Source organism: Cyclopterus lumpus, chromosome 24, assembly GCF_009769545.1.
Source record: "Cyclopterus lumpus isolate fCycLum1 chromosome 24, fCycLum1.pri, whole genome shotgun sequence".
Taxonomy (NCBI): domain Eukaryota; kingdom Metazoa; phylum Chordata; class Actinopteri; order Perciformes; family Cyclopteridae; genus Cyclopterus; species Cyclopterus lumpus.
The window spans coordinates 5,589,142-5,608,379 of record NC_046989.1 but is presented as its reverse complement, the minus strand read 5'-3'; the positions used below and the strand labels follow the sequence as shown (position 1 = coordinate 5,608,379).

General features: G+C 43.3%; 3 protein-coding genes across 5 annotated transcripts in view; all 3 read left to right on the top strand.

The window, feature by feature from the left end:
* Window positions 1–515: 515 nt before the first annotated feature.
* On the top strand, window positions 516–10,286 carry sel1l (SEL1L adaptor subunit of ERAD E3 ubiquitin ligase). 3 transcript variants are annotated; one of them, XM_034527086.1, is made up of 21 exons: window positions 516–1,101; window positions 1,255–1,292; window positions 1,606–1,801; window positions 3,458–3,625; window positions 3,821–3,926; window positions 4,215–4,377; window positions 4,521–4,574; window positions 4,681–4,740; window positions 4,844–4,925; window positions 5,027–5,181; window positions 5,477–5,533; window positions 5,627–5,695; window positions 6,018–6,095; window positions 6,252–6,314; window positions 6,531–6,618; window positions 6,862–7,010; window positions 7,132–7,297; window positions 7,402–7,476; window positions 7,574–7,746; window positions 7,902–8,030; window positions 8,186–10,286. In XM_034527086.1, exons 1-21 carry the CDS (start codon window positions 1,014–1,016, stop codon window positions 8,462–8,464), a joined length of 2,436 nt encoding a protein of 811 aa, XP_034382977.1. In that variant the 5' UTR covers window positions 516–1,013; the 3' UTR covers window positions 8,465–10,286. The 3 variants fall into 3 exon arrangements, with proteins under 3 accessions (XP_034382977.1, XP_034382976.1, XP_034382978.1); XM_034527085.1 differs by having other exon boundaries at window positions 7,399–7,476; XM_034527087.1 differs by lacking the exons at window positions 516–1,101; window positions 1,255–1,292; window positions 1,606–1,801 and adding an exon at window positions 3,236–3,359 and having other exon boundaries at window positions 7,399–7,476; window positions 8,186–9,319.
* Window positions 10,287–10,488: 202 nt separating this feature from the next.
* si:dkey-177p2.18 (phospholipase B1, membrane-associated) lies at window positions 10,489–17,318 on the top strand. The gene is made up of 16 exons (XM_034528417.1): window positions 10,489–10,621; window positions 10,881–10,945; window positions 11,388–11,478; window positions 11,601–11,659; window positions 11,972–12,039; window positions 12,285–12,328; window positions 12,423–12,543; window positions 12,665–12,716; window positions 12,857–12,937; window positions 13,022–13,087; window positions 13,192–13,283; window positions 13,732–13,813; window positions 13,941–14,042; window positions 14,333–14,428; window positions 14,631–14,702; window positions 15,357–17,318. The coding sequence occupies exons 1-16, from the start codon at window positions 10,564–10,566 to the stop codon at window positions 15,465–15,467; spliced, it is 1,260 nt and encodes a 419-aa protein (XP_034384308.1). The 5' UTR covers window positions 10,489–10,563; the 3' UTR covers window positions 15,468–17,318.
* Window positions 17,319–18,143: 825 nt separating this feature from the next.
* The window catches only part of chga (chromogranin A), a 7,267-nt gene continuing 6,172 nt past the window's right edge, over window positions 18,144–19,238 (top strand). Inside the window, exons 1-2 of the mRNA XM_034527754.1 lie at window positions 18,144–18,460; window positions 19,110–19,159. Coding sequence (XP_034383645.1) covers window positions 18,415–18,460; window positions 19,110–19,159 — 96 coding nt within the window. The 5' untranslated portion in view covers window positions 18,144–18,414. The remainder of the gene's footprint in view (window positions 18,461–19,109; window positions 19,160–19,238) is intronic.

Genomic DNA, 19,238 nt, shown 5'->3' with positions numbered 1-19,238 from the left:
GTTAGTAAAAAGGTTGGTATGTTTCTGCAGTTATATAGATATCCTGCAAAATATGCATCCATTGGTTACAACATGTTATAAAGCCTTCCTACAGCTGCATTGATTATGGTAGCAGTATATCGTAATTAAAGAATCAATTTGAACATATAGATAATAGGAATCTGATTAGGTAAATTGACATACTCTGGACGTGACATAACTACACTGAGACATACGATAGATGTGTCAGTCATATCTGTCCAAATAAGCCTGATGACGCTCCCATGAGGTGTTTTGCATAATAACGTCATAAGTGAAGGAAAAGTTCACACATTTGATATCGTGCTACCAAATAATTGTGTTTATCTATATAAATTGTGAATCTTCTATATTTCGGATGTATACTAATAACGTGACATAAGGTGTTTTGGTGTCGTGGACAAACCCAACAACTAGAAACATAACTGTGTACGCACATGATTGGCTGACACCTCTTTGCCTCGCGCCCATTGGCTACTGTCAAACCAAACGCCATGTGATTGGTCGAACCGCGAGAATAGGAAGTGTCGCTCAGTAGTATGGGCTTAACATGGCTAGCTAAGTAGTATCTGGTTAACATAATTCAAAAGCCTGAAGCTTTTGCGTGTCGCTGTTAAACTCGGATGTTTTTGGTTTACCGAGAGGTGCCCGGCAACCATTTGTGAGCGCGAGAAGTTGCGTCACTTATAAACATCGCGCTATTTGGTCGGCCGTTTGTGTGGCTGTGTAGCTTGTTAGCTAGCGAACGTTAAACGTCATTCAGACAGTTGCTGCTCTGCTAACGTAGCTCTGCGTTAGCTTGTTTGTTTTTTTACAGCTGCAGTGGCTGAAATCTACCAAGTGGTCATTCCGAGAAAAGTTCTGTTTAGTCGAGCGTGTGTGCGAGTTTATTCATGCTACACGTCGTCGTGTGACTCAACCGTAGCTGAATGTTTGGTGTGAGACACAGCAGCAGCTACAGCTAGCAGATCGTTAGCTTGTCAACACCAACAACAATGGGCTATAAAAGGTGTTTTAAAAATGCGAGAACGATTTATCTTTTGACCCTTCTGCTGATGGTCTTCGCCAAAGAAATAACAGCTGGTGAGTGTGATATATAACTGCATAATATATGCGCTGACAGAAGTGTCTACGTTTCTGAAACTGTTGCAAGCAGCTGTTTTATATTTAGCATGCATTTTTTTTTCTTCCCCATCTCAAGTTTACACCGTGTTTACTTTTGTTGATACTTTTCAGATGAGGAGCAACATGGGAATGACGGGCCAGAGCTGAAGGTACGTCATGACACATTGGATGTTGGCACATTAATAAACCCCAGAGGGTGAACGACTTGATTTCTGTTGGAAAATGTACATGTGATGGGGAAGCAGACCACTAAAAAAATGTTCACCTGTTCTATCTAAATACAATTTGCTTGACTAGTAAATCTTTTAACTTTACAAATAATCTATACCATCAGGTTTCTGTTGCATAGCCATCCACAGTTTTTGCCTCATGCAGTTGCATTCAACCTTTTTTTTTAAATATGCAATGCGATTCCCCGCTTTTATCTGTTCCTTGACAATAACTCCTCGATCACCCCTCCAGTCTTACCATGATCCAGACTCTGAAGAGGAAGACGTCCATTTGGCAACTGACATCGTGGCCAGTTCCTCTGTGACCTCTGGTCACGAAGTGTCCCAGCCAGAGGAGGAGGAACAGTCCCCGGCGGAGGGACTGGAGGGAGAGGAGAAGGAGGACCTGCCCGAGCAGCCTCCTCCAGTTGAAGAGAAACCTAAAGAGGGTACGGTAACAACACATTCTAGCTCAAGCAGTGAGCTGTAAACACTTTGTGCAGTGCTGTCAGAAAACAAAGCTGGTTACTTGGTAAACTTTGGGTATTCCACTGGGAAATCCTTAAACATGTCTGATTGTTGTATTTTGATGTATTGATTGTTATGAATCCAGTTCTGAGCTTCTCTGTTTTAAATAACACACCTTTTCTGGCCATGGTGTGTTATCTTGGTTTATGTATGTGTCTTCAAATGTCTGTGTGGCACAAAGATCATTAGCTGGCATACTTCCAGAAAGCCAGAAATGGATGCAATAGTGGAATAGCTAAAACCACTGTGGCTCCTGCAGCATGCAGTTGCACGTGGACACCCCTAAAATATCAGGATTATGATTAATGATAGCTGGTTCTATTCTCCTTAAAGGCTTCACATAGCTGTGTTAAGAAGGGTCGGTGAGCCGGATTATGACCTTGTAATGAAGTGAGATTTGAGGTTGAGTCTTAGCTTTGCGGTTTCAAATACAACAGCTGACAATTTTTAACAAATGCAATTGCTTTGATATTAGAAATTATAGAGTTTAGAGCCATATTGTTAAGTAGTGTGAATTGTTAGTGGTACATTTCAGGGACCACTAGTCTGTTCCACCTGCAAGCACCCATGCCTGTAGCAGTGATAGTCTGTCAGTGGCTTTACTGACTCCTCAACGCCATGAGGTTGTAACCCTGTCGTAAATCACGTCTGTTTTATAGAATATAGACTTATTTTGTGAACTTTGTTTGGTCTTGACACGTTAACCTGTTTTCAGTATTGCTGACTCTGAGCGAAGCAGTTTGTGGTTTCAGGGCAGCGCCACATTGGATAAACGGTTTAAACCCCATGAGAAATAAACAGCTCCTTGCACCTGTGGCTCCTCTTGCAGCCAGTTGCATCATTTTACTTGGATCGTAATGTTCTTGCTGTCATCTTGCACAAATATAACATTAAGTTTGTATGAAGATGGATTTTTAAAAACTTATATCAATTATAATTAACCGACTGCTGTTTCATAGAAAACAAGAGATCACAATGGACATAGTTATTTTAAATGTATTTTTTTCGAAATTATTATAGACCAAATATTACAGACACAAAATGGAGGGGGAGAGAAATGTATACAACAGTAAAGGTTATGTTTCATAGTGTGTTTCTAAAAGCTCATTAACCATGTTCCAGTGGCAGCTCAGGCCTTTATTAAAGGTTTTAAGAAAGGCTGACGCTCATAATGGATCTAGATCCAGCCAATTACCTAATCGCAAAGCGGGATGGTTTGCACGCTTTCTGGTTCATACAAAGATGGTTTGTAGCAAATGAGCCAAACGCTTAAAATGTCTGAACGAGCAAACACGCAAGACGAACTGGGAAATTTGCATGTCGTATTTCATCCATGACGGAAACTATTTCAGACCAATAAAATGTGCGCTTCTGGGCATTTCCACAACAGATGTCACAAAGAATGACATTTTTCCCCCGTCTGTACAAGTCGGGGAGGAATTCAGATCCTTTTCTCGTGCAAGCTGTGAGGACCATCAGGTGATGCACACAAGAGATGGTGGCCATGTTGTGAGCACGAGGCATCCTTAAAGTTCTCAAAATGATATAAATAATTATATTTAATCATTTGTCTACAGTTCCTGTGGTGAATGGAGGCACAGCCCATGGAGAGCCCTGCATCTTCCCCTTCCTCTTCCAGGGGAGGGAGTACTTTGACTGTACCACTGATGGACGGGGGGATGGCCGGCTGTGGTGCGCCACAATCTATGACTATGACCAGGAGAAGAAGTGGGGTTTCTGTGAGAGTAAGTCTTCAACTTAGCCGTCAAAGCAAATGGGACGAACGAATATCTACCTTTTTAGTGTCCTGTTTTGAAGCTTAAATACAGATTTAAAATGAAATTTCTTCAAAGATTATTATTTCCCTATCAAAATAAAAGCTTTTTTTTTTTTCTTTCTTCTTCATCTGTATGTTCTCACTTCTCCTCTCGTTTCCTTAGCGGAGGAGCAGGCGCAGCAGAGACTGCTGGCCGAGGAGGCCGATGAGCAGTATGTGACTGTCCTGCGCATGCTCAATGCCACCACCAGGAGGACCCAGAAGAAAGAGTAAGTTTGGTCCTTTTTGTAAGATGCATTTGGATTTTTTTTTAATAACAATTGGTGCTCTGAAAAAACAAACAATAGTGCTATAAAATAAATGGCATCCTATTATGTGGTCTACCAGGCAACATGATCTGATTTGTAAATGTAGTTTTCGTGGGGGCTATAAGTGTGTGCTTTATTACCACGTGACTTCGATTAGCACATCCGTACTTGCTTTAGTTGTCATGTCGGTACTGTTTGTTATGCACACGCCATTCTGACTTCACTCACGGCACCTTTTTTTTTTTTCAGGTTATACGAAAAGCTGCTGAAAGTAGCAGAGAAAGGCCACCAGAAAGCCATGGAGAAGGTGGCCTATGCCATGCTGTTTGGAGACTACATGCACCAGAACGTGACCACGGCCAAAGCCATGTTTGAGAAGCTCGCCGTCGAGGGCTCGCCTAAAGCTCAGACGGTAAAGATCTCGTCCAGAATGTTAACGCATCACCTGATTTTAAAAAGTATAGAAAAGCCATGTGAAAATCTCATCAAATCCGCTTATCATTTGGAGAATCGGTTGTGTGTGACACTCTGCTTTCTTTGTTTACCTTTTCATAGGCTCTTGGCTTTCTGTACGCAGCAGGACTTGGAGTTAACTCAAGTCAGGCTAAGGTACTTTTTAATATCCTGTACGACTGAATAAATTAATGTTATGGCATGTCTCATCCCTCTTTTTCCAACAACTGTTCACATCTTCCCTGCGTTCTCTGTTCATCAGGCCCTGGTTTACTACACTTTTGGTGCACTGGGTGGAAACCTGGTTGCTCATATGATCCTGGTGAGTTGATTTAGTAGAGCAATTTGCTGTCTGGTTATTTCTTAATGTGCGTTTAAAAAAAAAAAAGAAAAGAAAAAGACATTCCCTCTAATTGTTTCATTAGGGCTACAGATACTGGGGAGGTGTGGGTGTTCCCCAGAGCTGTGAGTCAGCGCTAACGCACTACAGACTTGTGGCAAATCAGGGTACGCATTTACATTTCTTTTTATTATATTCAAGTGTGAACTGTCACCGTGTGAATAAAATGATCAAAACTCTTTCTCTCCCATCCTTTTTTTCTCTCCAGTGGCCAATGATGTGTCCCTGACCGGGGGCTCAGCGGTGCAGAGGATCCGGCTGCTGGACGAGGTGGAGAACCCAGGGTCCACCAGTGGGATGCTGGAGGAGGACTTGATCCAGTACTACCAGTTTCTGGCTGAGAAAGGAGATGTTCAAGCTCAGGTGAACTAATGTCATCGTAAATATGCAGCCACTATGTTTACATACATAGATAGTATGAGTCGATATCACCGTCCCATTCCGTACGTGTATCTTTAATAAAATGTATTGACAGTTTTAGAGAAAATATATATATATATATATATATGCAAATATCCACATTTACATAGTTGGAGGCAGACGAGATGTCATTTTGTAAAATTACATTTTTTTTATATTAAATAATAATATAATATGACATGCATCATTCTAATTGCGTTTCACTGACGTGAATACGGTTCCTTGTTCTCCCCGATAGGTGGGATTGGGTCAGCTGCACCTGCACGGAGGACGTGGAGTAGAACAGAACCCCCAGGTGACTTTCTTTGATCAAAAATGTATTTAAAAGTATTTATTCTCTTTTTTTTAGCACCATTTTAAATGTGTGTATTGTGCTCCTATCCAACAGAGGGCGTATGACTACTTCACCCAGGCTGCAAATGCCGGGAATACACACGCCATGGCTTTCCTCGGCAAGGTGGGTTGGACGCCTGTGATCGGTGTTGTTTGAAACAGTCCAATTTTATTACAGTTGTTTCTTCTATTTTACACTGACAAGCTTGCTGGACATTGTCCCTTTTAAATAAGTTATTTTTCACTTATCTGTTTGTAAACATAATAAATATGACTTGGGAGTAGCAGTCAGCGAGGTGGAGAGCGGAAAGCTGTTCTAAAATGAAACCAAACTAAATGCAGCCAATTATTTGGCACTAATGTGAAATCAGAGGGCGGTGCATTTATATTTTAGGCGATGCATCACGTGTTCGATTTCTAATAAATGTCCCTCCTGTCCTTTTCAGATGTACTCCGAAGGCAGCGAGTATCTCCCCCAGAACAACGACACGGCCCTGCAGTACTTTAAGAAGGCCTCTGACCTGGTAAGAATGTAGCTGTAGCCTGGCGTCTATTATCTGAACTGGATAATCTACCTTTTTGTGGTGTTTTTATTGTTATATTTTTTTTAATGTCATTAATTGCTTTGATGCAGTCCTTTTTCATTTACGTGTTGCTTTTTTAAATTTTTTTTTATCCAGGGTAATCCAGTGGGACAGAGTGGCCTGGGCATGGCCTACCTGTATGGGAGAGGTGTCCCAATAGTAAGGAACCTTTACATATTCCAAGTTTTAAGATGCACTTTCTCAGACTTTTCATTTCCAGCTTACTCTGTGGTGCAAATGTGGCAGCTTCAGAATTAGGAAGTAGTAATATTGTAAAAAAATAAAGGTGTTTGGTGTGCACGCTACCAGACGTGTGTGTCTCGTTCTGAAATCAGAGCGGCCTCCTGAAAGGCGTTTTTGTTTTGGTGTTTTCAGAACTATGAGCTGGCACTGAAATACTTCCAGAAGGCAGCGGAGCAGGGCTGGGTGGACGGACAACTCCAGCTGGGCACCATGTATTACAGTGAGTCTGTGTGTCGGTCCACCTGTGCATGGTGTGTGTGTGGTACACAATGTGTCACGGCCTTCTGTCATTTTTTTTTCCCTTGTTGTGTGCCTGGTTTTGACTGCATCTGAATATTCGTATATTCTGTTTCTTTAACCTGCACGTCTCTCTTACTCTTTATTTTCTTTAGACTCGAATGCTTCTTTTTTCCATTTAACGGACCGTTTGTATTTCTCTTCTTCCTGTCGTCGTTTTCCTCAGACGGCATCGGCGTAAAGCGCGATTACAAGCAGGCACTCAAATTCTTCAACCTGGCCTCGCAGGCGGGCCACATCCTGGCCTTCTACAACTTGGCCCAGATGCACGCCACCGGTACCGGTGTGATGCGCTCCTGCCACACCGCCGTGGAGGTGAGGCCCCCCCCCCCCCCCCCCCCCCCTTGGAGGCGCAGCTCTGTCCTCCTGTTGGTTGTGACATCATCGCGTGCCACTGACCCCGGTTTGCGGCGCGTCTGCTTCTTTTTCGTCGCAGCTTTTCAAGAACGTGTGCGAACGCGGCCGCTGGTCAGAGCGACTCATGGCGGCCTACGGCAGCTTTAAGGAGGGCGAGTCCGACGCGGCGCTGGTCCAGTACCTGCTGCTGGCTGAGCAGGGCTACGAGGTGGCCCAGAGCAACGTGGCCTTCATTCTGGACCAGAGTAAGAGGAACCGTGGCTTTTAGTGTCGAGTGTGACAAACCAGCAACTCTGTGGAGAAGTGACCTTCTAACCGCTGTTTTATGTGTACGGGTTGTAACAAGCAGAAGGAGCACGGATCTTCACGGAGAACGAGACCTACCCTCGGGCTTTGCTCCACTGGACCAGAGCGGCAGCACAAGGTGAGTCCACACACTTCAACGAGGAACGCATCTATGATTGGTTTACATAAACTTGTACTTGGAATTGAGAGTCGATGCATCTAATTATCTTTCCCAGGTTACACCGTGGCGAGGATAAAACTAGGGGACTACCACTACTACGGCCAGGGCACAGATGTGGACTATGAGACGGCCGTCATCCACTACAGACTGGCATCGGAGCAGCAGCACAGCGCCCAGGCCATGTTCAACCTGGGTTACATGCATGAGAAAGGCCTGGGCATCAAACAGGTGGGCACCCGAGTTCCACCGACTCCCAAAACATCGGCTTGCTTTTAATGCTTCACTCGTATCCGCTCGGTCGCATTGATTTAAGGACGCAGAGTGCAGTTAATGTCTCCGTGGGACTGATTTGTGATTCAGATTTGTTTCTTGTGGTGCTGCAGGACATCCATTTAGCCAAGCGCTTCTACGACATGGCCGCGGAAGCCAGTCCTGATGCCCAGGTTCCGGTTTTCTTGGCCCTGTGCAAGCTGGGCCTGGTTTACACTCTGCAGTACCTGCAGGATCTTAATGTGAGTACTTTATCTTTCTGGACCTGTGACAATTTGGCTGTGAAATTAGAAAGGACTTGTAATTCAAGTTAAGTGCTACTTCATCAGAGGGAACTGAATGAATCATGTGCGTCTTTGTCCTCTCTCCCCATTTGCCTTTTTTGGCTCCCCGTCAGTTAAAGGAGCTGATTTCTCAGGTGGACCTGGACCAGCTTCTCGGCCCGGAGTGGGACCTCTACCTCATGACCGTCATCGCCCTGCTGCTCGGCACGGTCATCGCCTACAGGCAGCGCCAGCACCAAATCATAGTTCCTCCTCGCCCGCCCGTACCTGCTCCAGCGCCCCCACCTAGACCCCCTCAGGAACAGTCGCAGGCCGAGGCCGAGCCCCCGGGTCAGGAAGAAACGCAAGCCCAGGGTCCGGCCCAGGAGGAAGAGGAAGAGCAGCAGCAGTGAGAGAGAGAGAGAGAGAGAGGGAGCCAGACGGCGCGAGTGCAGTGAAAGACTGACAGGAGGCTCTGCCAGCTGGTGCTCACGAGCTGAAAACTTGCCAGTCTGAGCGCTTCTCTCACTCAAAAATAAAGACTAAAGATGGCTGCTGAACTGTGCAGTCCCACAACTCCTTTTTCTCTGTTTAAAATAAGCTGGTCCTGTGCTGGAGAGAGACTGGAGTGTGGGGGGGAGGGGGGAGGGTGTTTATGGACAATGCTACAGAGCGTTGAGAGTACACCACAGACTTGGAACTTGCTGGTCTGTGACTCAGGATACTGACGGAAGCACCCGTGTCCTCGCCATGGAGAAGAAAAAAAATACAAAAATCAAAGGCATAGTTGGAATCTGAAATGTGCTTTTTAGTTTCTTCCTACTTTCCCTTTTTTGAGAACATCACACACTGCCTCAATTCTAATTCTTTTTCTTTTAGAAAAATAACAGGCAGGAACATGCGAGTCATTTTATTTGCTAGTTGGTAAAAAGAAAAAAAAGTCATGTTTTTGCATGTTTTCTCTAATTTTTACTTTCATTTTAGGCACCCCCTTTATTTGCAGATACTTGACTGAGCTAATTTTTACATGAATTTTTGCATTAATTAGTTACTCATTTGGTTGATGTGTTGAGTCAGTACTTTTTCAAACCTGTAATTCACTTAAAAAGAAAAAGATGAATTGATGTTCATTCAACTATAGTGCTAAATTGTGCTCGGGGGGCCATGTCGTGTCATTCGTATGAGAATAAGAAAATCTGTTGAGCAGTTTGCTTTAATCAATAGAAAAAGCTGTACCGGGATAGATAATATATAATTTTCTGAGTTCACCGCGTTGATGTTTGTTATGTTTTCATACACGACAGACACAAAGGATGAGAAGCTGCTGAAGTCAAAGTCACTGAGCTGTCAAAGAATCCTTGATGCACATCCTTCTTTTTTTTTAAAATCCTACAGACGCTTCTTTTTCTTTTAAAACCCCAAACAACAATCTAAAGAGAAAAACGGTGTGTGGCGCAAGCGGAGCAGTGAAAGATGTACTGTGCGTGGTGCGTTTCCACCAACGGGCTTTGATTTCACCCTCGTGGTCGGTAGCTCGGCAGCTCCTCTCATCCCACATCCGCCTTTTTTCTTTTCTTTTTTTAGTTCGTTAAGCCTCGAGTTCGCTGAGGCAGAAATTGGAGCAGCCTTAAAGATAGCAGCGCCTCAAACTCTGGATTGTTTCCATATATTACAGGAAGTGTGTGTGTGTGTGTGTGTGTGTGTGTGTGTGTGTGTGTGTGTGTGTGTGTGTGTGTGTGTGTGTGTGTGTGTGTGTGTGTGTGTGTGTGTGTGTGTGTGTGTGTGTGTGTGTGTGTGTGTGTGTGTGTGTGTGTGTGTGTGTGTGTGTGTGTGTGTGTGTGTGTGTGTGTGTGTGTGTGTGTGTGTATACAACTTCAGCTGTTGTGAGAATTCCCACCCCCTCACCAAAAGTCCAAGTTGGATCTCCGCCGACACTTTTCAGCTACAATGGACCTAAATCTGCGAAATGAAGCCATGGTTAGGCCATCCAGTATTTATCAAAACAAAATAAGAAACTTCCTTTTTTTTAAACACATTCTCACCCCTCCCCCAAAGTCCATTGGTTCAGTTCCACAGTCCGTGCTTGTTGTTGTTGTTGTTGATCAAAACCAATTGGCCTGCATGAAGTCAAACGGGACGTCGACACAACTCAGTTTGTCTCAAATGAAACACTGGTCACGTTTTTACCATCGCAAATACAAGTTTATAAAGAAATTAATAAATGATATATGGATATTTAGTGCTTGTTTTTTAATGTTTTTCTTCACTGACATCGGTTTTGTTCCTAATTTACAAACCGTGTAATGTGGAGAATCTGAAACCCTTTGTTGTTGTTGTTGTTGTTGTGCTGACGCTGATCAAATGGCTCTCGGTGGACCTGCAGGTCGTCACCCAGCTTTAGAGGGGGAGGGGGATGAGAGGGGGATGGGGAGGGGGACAAAGTGACTGTGCTGTAACGCTGAGCATCACATTGTGCAGGGGGGACCCATTTGACCGGCCCATACGCACCACTATGGAGCGGCTTTGGATCGCCGTGGCAACATGTCTGCTCGCGCCCTGCTCTGTCAAAGGTAAGTGCTGAAACAAGCACACCTGCGAGGCCTGTTTTTAATGTCACAACAACCTCTGGAACGGATTGTTTATGGTGTGTGTAATATTATGATAGAATAACAAAAAAAGCATGTATAGAATGCAACATTTAACCAAAAAGGATCATTGTTTTTGCTTTTAAATGTTGATTTATATCGAAAGACGCATGCCAAGAAGTATGTTTTTGGGCCAATTGAAGAGCGTCGGATGGACACTTTGGTGGTAATCGTTCTCTTTAAGGCAACGAGTGGTGGTGGGAGTACGAGGAGGGGATACGACACTACAGCAAGGAGGCCCTCCACAAGGTACTTCACGCAAGATGATATGTATTAAACACAAAAGAGATCTCTCTTGGCAGACAGTTATTTAGTTATTTGATTTAAATCATGTTCAAAGGGACAAAAAAAAAAAAAGATGAATTAATGTTCATTCAACATTAGCCGACACAAACATTGGACAAACTCGAAACAACTAAAAACAATAGAAGTGTATATAACAATGGGTAACCTACTTTTAAACTAAGAGGCCGGTTACTGATCCCAGATCAGCAGGCATCAGTATGTGCACAATAAGCATCTGTGTGTCGGACTAAAAACAAAGAGCAAAGCGAGGGTCAACGAGTGAACAACAAGTTCTAGAGATGAACTCCCTCTTGGGACATTCAGTCTGTACCTGATGGATTTAAAAGGTTTAGTCCTGAGTGATGAGGTCTCTCTCTCTTTCTCTCTCTTCTCTCTTCTTTCTCAGGAGTTTCCAGAGAAAACTCGACCGGTGAGCTTCAAGCATCCGGTGTTCCAATGCCCGGACATGAGCCCTTCGCCCTCTGTGCCCTCCTCAGGTCGGTCGAGGTCACGTCGTCATGCATCTCTTAAACCCCGAGAGTAGAAACGTTATTTTCGTTCGTCTCCATCTTTCTTCCCCCCCCCCCCCCCCCCCCCCCCCTTTTTTTTTTTAATGTAGTTGAATTTGTGAAGGCAGCAGATATCAAAGTCATCGCTGCTTTGGGGGATTCGCTGACGGTAGGTGTCTTTTTTATTGTTGTTGTTTTCTTCAGCTGTAATAGTAATATACCGTACATTATGTAATGTGCTATTAAAATCCAGATGACTAAATGTTGTAGTGAAAATAGTGGAGCCAGATTACTTTTGTATAATATTTGTCAGCCACATTTAAAGCTTATTTAAAAAGATACGAGACCTCCTCAGAAATGCAGTAGTCGATACCAGAAGTGCAATTGTTGTCATTTAAGTGAGAAAAAAATAAATAAAAATCACCTCCTTTTCCCGGAGTTCTGATCATATTTCTGATGTTGTGATGTCGTTCCTTTTCAGACGGCCATCGGCGCCAACGCCACCACCGTCCTCGGGATTCCCATCGAGTTTCGCCACGTGTCGTGGAGGTGACCGAAATCTGTAACGGGGTCTCTCGCACGGATAACAACCTCGCTATAGAGGTCCTGCATGTTGACATCATAAATATTCATGTGCATACTTTTGTCTAAAAAAAAATGACGTCCGATCTTCAAACACGTGTTTTTGTGTAAGAGATGGAATTTGGGGGGATATTTTCCTTTTGTAACCGGTGCATTAATTATAAATAAACACAATTTAAACGTACTAATTTTGACATCTCTCCGTCTTGCAGCATCGGAGGCTACGGGTCATTTCAGCATGTCATTACTTTGGCAAGTAAGATGTTTTAATCACACGTATTATATTTTTTTATTTATTAAGAAAACAGTAGCGCATTCGTCTTCTCACGTTTTCTTTTCCATTTTATTAGACATCATCAAGCTGTTCAATCCCGATCTGCTCGGCGCCGCCGCCGGCAAGACGGTCCACGGGATGCAGGCTCACATCAGCGAGACGGGCTTCAACCTGGCTGTGACTGGACACAACACCTTGTACTGACTGGACCGTGTGACACACACACACACACACACACAGTTTAATGTGTTAATTATTTATTACCATGCTTCTAAAGCCATATGTCGTTGTTGTTGTTGTTGTTGGGTCTTTCTCTAGCAACCTCCCTGTCCAGACGAGACATTTGATCGACACACTGAGAGGTTACGAGGTACAGTGATCGGGTTATTCAATGTGCAACAGATGGAAGCCGAGGTGTCCTGCAGCACGAGGCTGTCCCTGAACATATTTTTATGAACCAAATGTTTGACTCTGACCTCTTTTTATGTCTCCTCTTCTTTATGTTTTTAGGGTCTGAACTTTGAGCAAGACTGGAAGCTTTTGACCATTCTCATGGGCATGAATGACATCTGCGACTACTGCAAAGATAAGGTCAGTCTTTTTCCTCCTTTTAAGTTCAATAAAATAACATAAAAACACTTTTTGAGGTCGTTACCCTCCGCGTTCTCTCTCTAGGCTCTCTTCTCAGCGGATAACTTCATTCACTACATCACCGTCTCCTTGGAGATGCTCATGAATGAGGTGAAGCGGAAGGAACCGAAGCTCGTTTGGCGTCTGGAGACGCTCGTCTTGGTCCCAGGATGACGTCACTTCCTCATCCGTGTGGTCTTTTCTCCACGTTTCAGGTTCCTCGTATGATCGTTAACATCGTTCAGATACTTCCCATGCAGACTCTGAGGGAGGTGCAGAAGCCCACCCCGGGGTGCCTGCTCCAGAGGTGAGGCGCTCGTTCTTTCACATTTGACGTTCAATGCAGAGTTTGGTGTTTATAAAATTCATCAACATGAATCTTGCCGGATATTTTCAACAATGTGATTTTGTTTATTGTTGCTTCCCTGTGACGTACGGCAGAAATCATCTTGTGTCCAGCATTTCAAGTGTAAAACAAATATTATAATGAAATAGAAAAATTAATGAATAAGTAAGTAAAATATATTTCAAGTTTTGAAAAAATTATATTATAATGAAATAAATAAATGAATTAAAAATAATAAAAAAATAAAATGAAAGAGTGTGTGAATCTAAATGTGTGTTTAGTTCATCGCATGAATCTTTCCAGTTATTTTCTACACCTCCACAACATTCATATTTATTTAGCCTTTTTCCTTGATTGGTTGACATTCTGCTCCTCATTTCTGCTCCTCTGGCTCTTCCCTCTGGTCTAGGTCGTTCTGCCCGTGTCTTATCGAGCCAGCGGCCGCGTCTCCTGAGCTTCAAGAGCTGGTAGAAGTCAACCTGGAGTTGCAGGTGCAGTTCATATACTCCTCAATGTATAGAGTGTGCTTATTATCCATAACGGGAAACATTTAAAAAATAACTCTCTCTAAGTACTTTTGCATGGTGGCTGTAAATGGATTTTGCTCCCCGTCCACAGAGGAGACTCGAGTCGCTGCTGCACAGCGACCGTTTCTTCAAGGACGACTTCGCCGTCGTCCTTCAGCCCTTTCTGAAACACGCCGACCCTCCGCGCCTCCCGGTAATCTGTCCTCGCTCTCAAGGGCCAATTAACGATATATATATATATATATATATATATATATATATATATATATATATATATATATATATATATATATATATATATATATATATCTATCGGTGTAGAGGAACCGGTGTGAAACACCGCACGGTAGCGATGGAGTCGTTGAGGTCCTGAGTGTGTCGGCTGAAGCTTTTGGCTTTGAACACGAGGCTGAAACACGAGGGAGAAGTTTCACCAAATGAAATCCATACCTGTGTCTTTCTTGTCTTCTTCACCCCGAGCAGAATGGGAAGATTGACATGACCTTCTTCACTCACGACTGCTTCCACTTCACCATCAAGGGGCACGAGGAGCTGGCCAAGGGACTGTGGAACAACATGGTGAACAACTCTCAGACGGTCACAACATTACGTCGTATAATTAATAATGAAGACGCTGTAGATCACGAGCATATAGGAAAAATAAGGACACTGTTTATTTAATCGGTATAATGCTGCAACTTATAAACGTATGCATACAGTATGTTTACATGTTTGTTTTTTTTCCACAAATGACTTGTTCCTCATGTGTTTGTCTGCTCAGTTTCAGCCTGAGGGTGAGAAGCTGGTTGTGAGCAGCTTCTCTGACCCCATCAGTCTCATCTGTCCACCCAGGGTAAGGTCCTGTAAGCTAGCTGGGTCTTTAACCTCCAAGTTTCAGGAGGTTTTGATTAAAACCACGAAACCAAACCAGAAGAAAACCGATAATAAGAAACTAGAGCTTTCATACACCATTTGAGGTGATACATCGGTTCTACCCTGAATATTGAATACATTGATTTCCGTGCAGAATAATAATTAAAAAAAAACCTTTTGGAGAAGTTTGAAACCTTAAGATGCATACTCTGTTCCAGTTTACAGTTTATTTCTGCAAGCGGGGACTATTTTGAAATCTCTGTTAATGTGTTCGAGGAAGCTCGGACCTCCTGAGACTTTCAAGGCAGTTGTTCAAAAACAACAATTTAATTCCTTGAATAACCAATTTCGAAGTTTGCTTATTGTCTGTTTCCTGGTTGTTTTTTGTTGGTCTGACATCTTAAACACACCAACATATACTTTGTAGAAGAAGAATGCTCCCGTTTGAGGCCGTGTGGCTTTCATCAGAGCAAGTGCTTCACCACACAATTCATGGAAACCAGTTTGTTCATTTTATATAAAGACCATGTCAAGCTGTGGAACATGTTCCTCAATGATGCTCATGTACATGCTTTTAAGATTGCACAACTCACGGTGACTATAACATCCCATATGCTCCCTGTCTCATCTGTAGGAACACCCGTACATCTTCACCCGGCCGATAGCAGCCGAGTCCGGTCCGCCTGGCGCTCCGTCTCCGGCGGCCCTCTTCCTGCTGCTCCTCCTGCTCCTTCTTGTGGGATGACCTGGGTTCATGTGGCTTTGAGGCGACGCAGTGGATCACCTGCAAAAGGGGGAAGCCAGTGAGACACCGACACGCAGCATGTCTGTGGCCCCAAATAGCAGCACACAGAATCGTAACAAGCTCAATATATTTCATGCGGTTGGAGGAGCCTGTTGCTGAGGAGCTTTCTCTGCATGCAACTAGTGTTGTGACGTTTATACATCCACACACAAAACATTAAACTAATCGCACTTTGTCCAAAACTGAAAGTGTTTTTAATTTAAAACATTTTTTTTTAAAAGAAAGGTATTAAGTTACATTTTTGCAAAACTGATTTTAGAAACGTTTTTCCTGGGAGGTTGACGGAGCTCAAATTCTCACTGTCACACGAGAGGCTCTGATCTGATGGGGGGGGGAAAAAAAGTGTAAAGATGGAAATGTTATTATTATTAGTATAATGCGCTGAGCACCAGAGGAGACAAAGTAACCCACCGCAGTGAACCAACACTCCCAGTATCGTACAGGCTGGTTCAGAGTGCACAGTATGTATTGACTCCGTTTTAATTAGTGAAAGCACGAGGCCAGGTGGAAGCTATATTAAGCTCGGCTCGGTTTACTTTGATTTAGCTCTTGAAAAGGAAATGAAAAGCTTTTGAGTGTGTACTCTGCACGGGAGGGTTGGAGCAGAATGGGATGGTTCCCAAGGTAAACATGGCTTACATAATGCAGGCAAAAACCACAGGATAATTTTTTTTAAAACATGTTTTATTTAGTGAACACTTTCTTTTTTTTCCCCTGGATGCTAGAAACACTCGAGAGGATCTGGGGATATTACAATATATCCCGTGTCCCCTGTTTTCTACCGTTTATCTCTGGGCTGAATTTCAATGAGTCCTCGAAGCTGTTGGATTTCATAATGACCTCCTTTTTTTATTATTGCATTCAACGAAAAGCCCTCTTCATGTTTAAACAAAGCCTGCCGCCGCTCTGGTTTAATGCGGGACAAACACGGGCCTTTTTTAAAACCATTTATTGTGTCTCTGGAAGCACAATGAGGTCTTTGGGACATCGGTGGACGGAGCAGCAGGACATTTGAAACGGCAAACAGTCGGAGCCGCACCTCAGAAAACCTCTTTTGTCTGGTTTTGGCTTGTGTGCATCAGAGACGCAGAACTTTACCAGAGAGAGAGAGAGCAAACCGTCTGAAGGCTGTATTCACAATGAGCTCGTTAAGAAACGGAGACACGCCTTCACATAATGAAACTATATGAAAACAACGCTTCTCGCATCATGTGTTTCTTTTTCATTTTGATTCAATTGCTGTCGGCCATTCTGGTTTCAGACCACATGCTTTTAAGGACGTCATAAAAAGAATGCATAATCGTGATTAAGTTACATTTATTTCACATTTATGTATATTTGCACCAATTCAGGTGGAAACCATTTTTTTTTTTGTATAGAAAAAGGGGGCATTTCAGATGCAAACACCTGCATGTTGCGGTCTGAAATGATATCGTAATAATAATCAATCAATCAGATTCCTGACTGAATCCATACACATTGTGTTTATCGCACTAATGTATGTTTGAACAGGTCTGTTCATTCTGCCCCTGATTCATCAATGTGCACCTGCCCAATGTTTTGAGGTTTTACTGCACTATTCTCTCCCGTGCTACACATTAAATGACATGTAATGTACACACTTAAATAACATTTAAAACTAATTCAAATAAAAACTCCAATAGCTTGTGAATGCGACAACAAACAAAGACCGTTGGATCACGCAGCATTTAGATTTTTTAGCAAATTGTGCACATGTATGTCCAGTAGACATCTGGTGTTGTATAAATAAATGTATGACATAATTGGGAATTAACATTCGCCATCCTTTAAGTGTTAACGAGTCACCAAATGATCATTTATTAATGGGGAGCGAGAGGAATTCATGTCACATCCTAAATTAATTCAGGTGTTACTGCATGTTTCTTTACCCTTATTGTATAACTGCATTTGCAATTTACATATTTAATGGTCCAACAATGGGCATATCAACTTATATTTATAGCTATATAATTAATTACATAGACTGTGTATGTTATATTATGTGACACAGCTCTTTGATAATGCGGGTTTATAAATGCTGAATGGTCTGAGCTCGTGAAATGTGTAAAAGGGTTTTCTTTTCTTTATCTTTTCACATCCATTCGAGCCTCCCTGCACAATAACAGCCATGACGGCAATCATTTTTCAATAAATCGTCACCTAGCAACACATTCAGTCAGAAAAGAGAGAGACGTCGATCAGCAAATACAGCACGACGGCTGACCTTTTGTCCTGGACAGGAAAACACAACATAATGCAATCTGTGCATCTGTATTCAAAATCAGTCACGTGCTTGATCGGATTAAAGGGCGTTTTTTTTTTCTCCACTTATACTCATTTATGTTTAATATCTTGTATGTTCCTGCAGAACAGAACCAATACCAAGAGACCCAAAAAGTATTATGAAATATATTTTAAAAAAACATAATATATCTACTAGGAGTACACATGAATACTCCACACACCTATGCACGCTCTCACAACCATGGAGGTGTACGATCAGGTGCGAGGGGTATACCAATTGGCCCCGTGGATGACGTCACTTCCTCTCTCGTCATCTCTCCGTATAAAAGCCGGCGCTGTTGCGGCTCCGGTGTCAGGTGGAGAGACGGGAGAGGGACCGAGGCTGCTTCTGTTGCTGCTGCTGCTGCTGCTGCAAAGACATCTGGCTCTCCGGAAGTACCGAAAAGCCAATTTAAGTTTAGAGTTCGGGATGCGAACGTGAAAATAAAATAAAAAACACCGACCGTCTTTTTTTTTTTTAAAAAGGGGGTGACGTCACACCTTCTGATATAAGCTTCGCTGTCTTTCTATTCTTGCCGGAGAGCTTCATTGCTACAAAAGAAGCCTCGTTTCCCCCCAAACAATGGTCGCGAGAGGACTCGTCGTGTTGACGTTGCTGTCGAGCTGCGGTAAGAAAAACGGCGTGCGGCTTGAAGTTGAGTGACGTCACGTCACAGGTATGCACAGTTTGTTGAGAGAGGGGGGAAAAAAAAACCTGCATTGGAGATGCGACTGCTCGGCTTCAGCACCGAGGACAGCGACACACACACACACACAGGCACACGGACACACTCACTCACACACACAGGCACACAGACACACTCACTCACACACACACACAGGCACACGGACACACTCACTCACACACACAGGCACACAGACACACTCACTCACACACACGCACACACACAGGCACACAGACACACTCACTCACACACACACACACACACACAGGCACACAGACACACTCACTCACACACACAGGCACACGGACACACTCACTCACACACACAGGCACACAGACACACTCACTCACACACACAGGCACACGGACACACTCACTCACACACACACGCAGGCACACGCACGTCTTTAACCGCGGCGGAGGTTGGAGTGGATTCACGCGCACCTTTTCTGGCACATTTGGTCCCCTGTTGAAACAGCCAGTGTTTTTGGTGACGGGGAGAATAACAATGGCTTCTTCAGGGATTATATAGTAACACAGTGATCATTATTACGATAGAGGATGATGCATCTTTTTCTTTGCTTTTCTTGCAGTTCTGTCATTGCCAGTGACTCCCAGTCAGCTGGAGAATGAGGACGTAAAGGTAATTAAGCTTTTTGTCGCACAATTTGCCCTAAATGGTTGTATTATTATTATTAGTAGTAGTAGTAGTATAACAGAGA

What these genes read in the sequence shown, in the direction of transcription:
- sel1l (XM_034527085.1), top strand. Translation starts at nt 1,014, where the DNA reads ATGGGCTATAAAAGGTGTTTTAAAAATGCGAGAACGATTTATCTTTTG. An exon ending in ATGACGGGCCAGAGCTGAAG is followed by an intron (nt 1,293 to 1,605) that starts GTACGTCATGAC and finishes TCACCCCTCCAG; the next exon opens with TCTTACCATGATCCAGACTC. An exon ending in AGTACCTGCAGGATCTTAAT is followed by an intron (nt 8,031 to 8,185) that starts GTGAGTACTTTA and finishes GCTCCCCGTCAG; the next exon opens with TTAAAGGAGCTGATTTCTCA.
- si:dkey-177p2.18 (XM_034528417.1), top strand. Translation starts at nt 10,564, where the DNA reads ATGGAGCGGCTTTGGATCGCCGTGGCAACATGTCTGCTCGCGCCCTGC. An exon ending in GTGACTGGACACAACACCTT is followed by an intron (nt 12,544 to 12,664) that starts GTACTGACTGGA and finishes GTCTTTCTCTAG; the next exon opens with CAACCTCCCTGTCCAGACGA. An exon ending in CCGACCCTCCGCGCCTCCCG is followed by an intron (nt 14,043 to 14,332) that starts GTAATCTGTCCT and finishes CACCCCGAGCAG; the next exon opens with AATGGGAAGATTGACATGAC.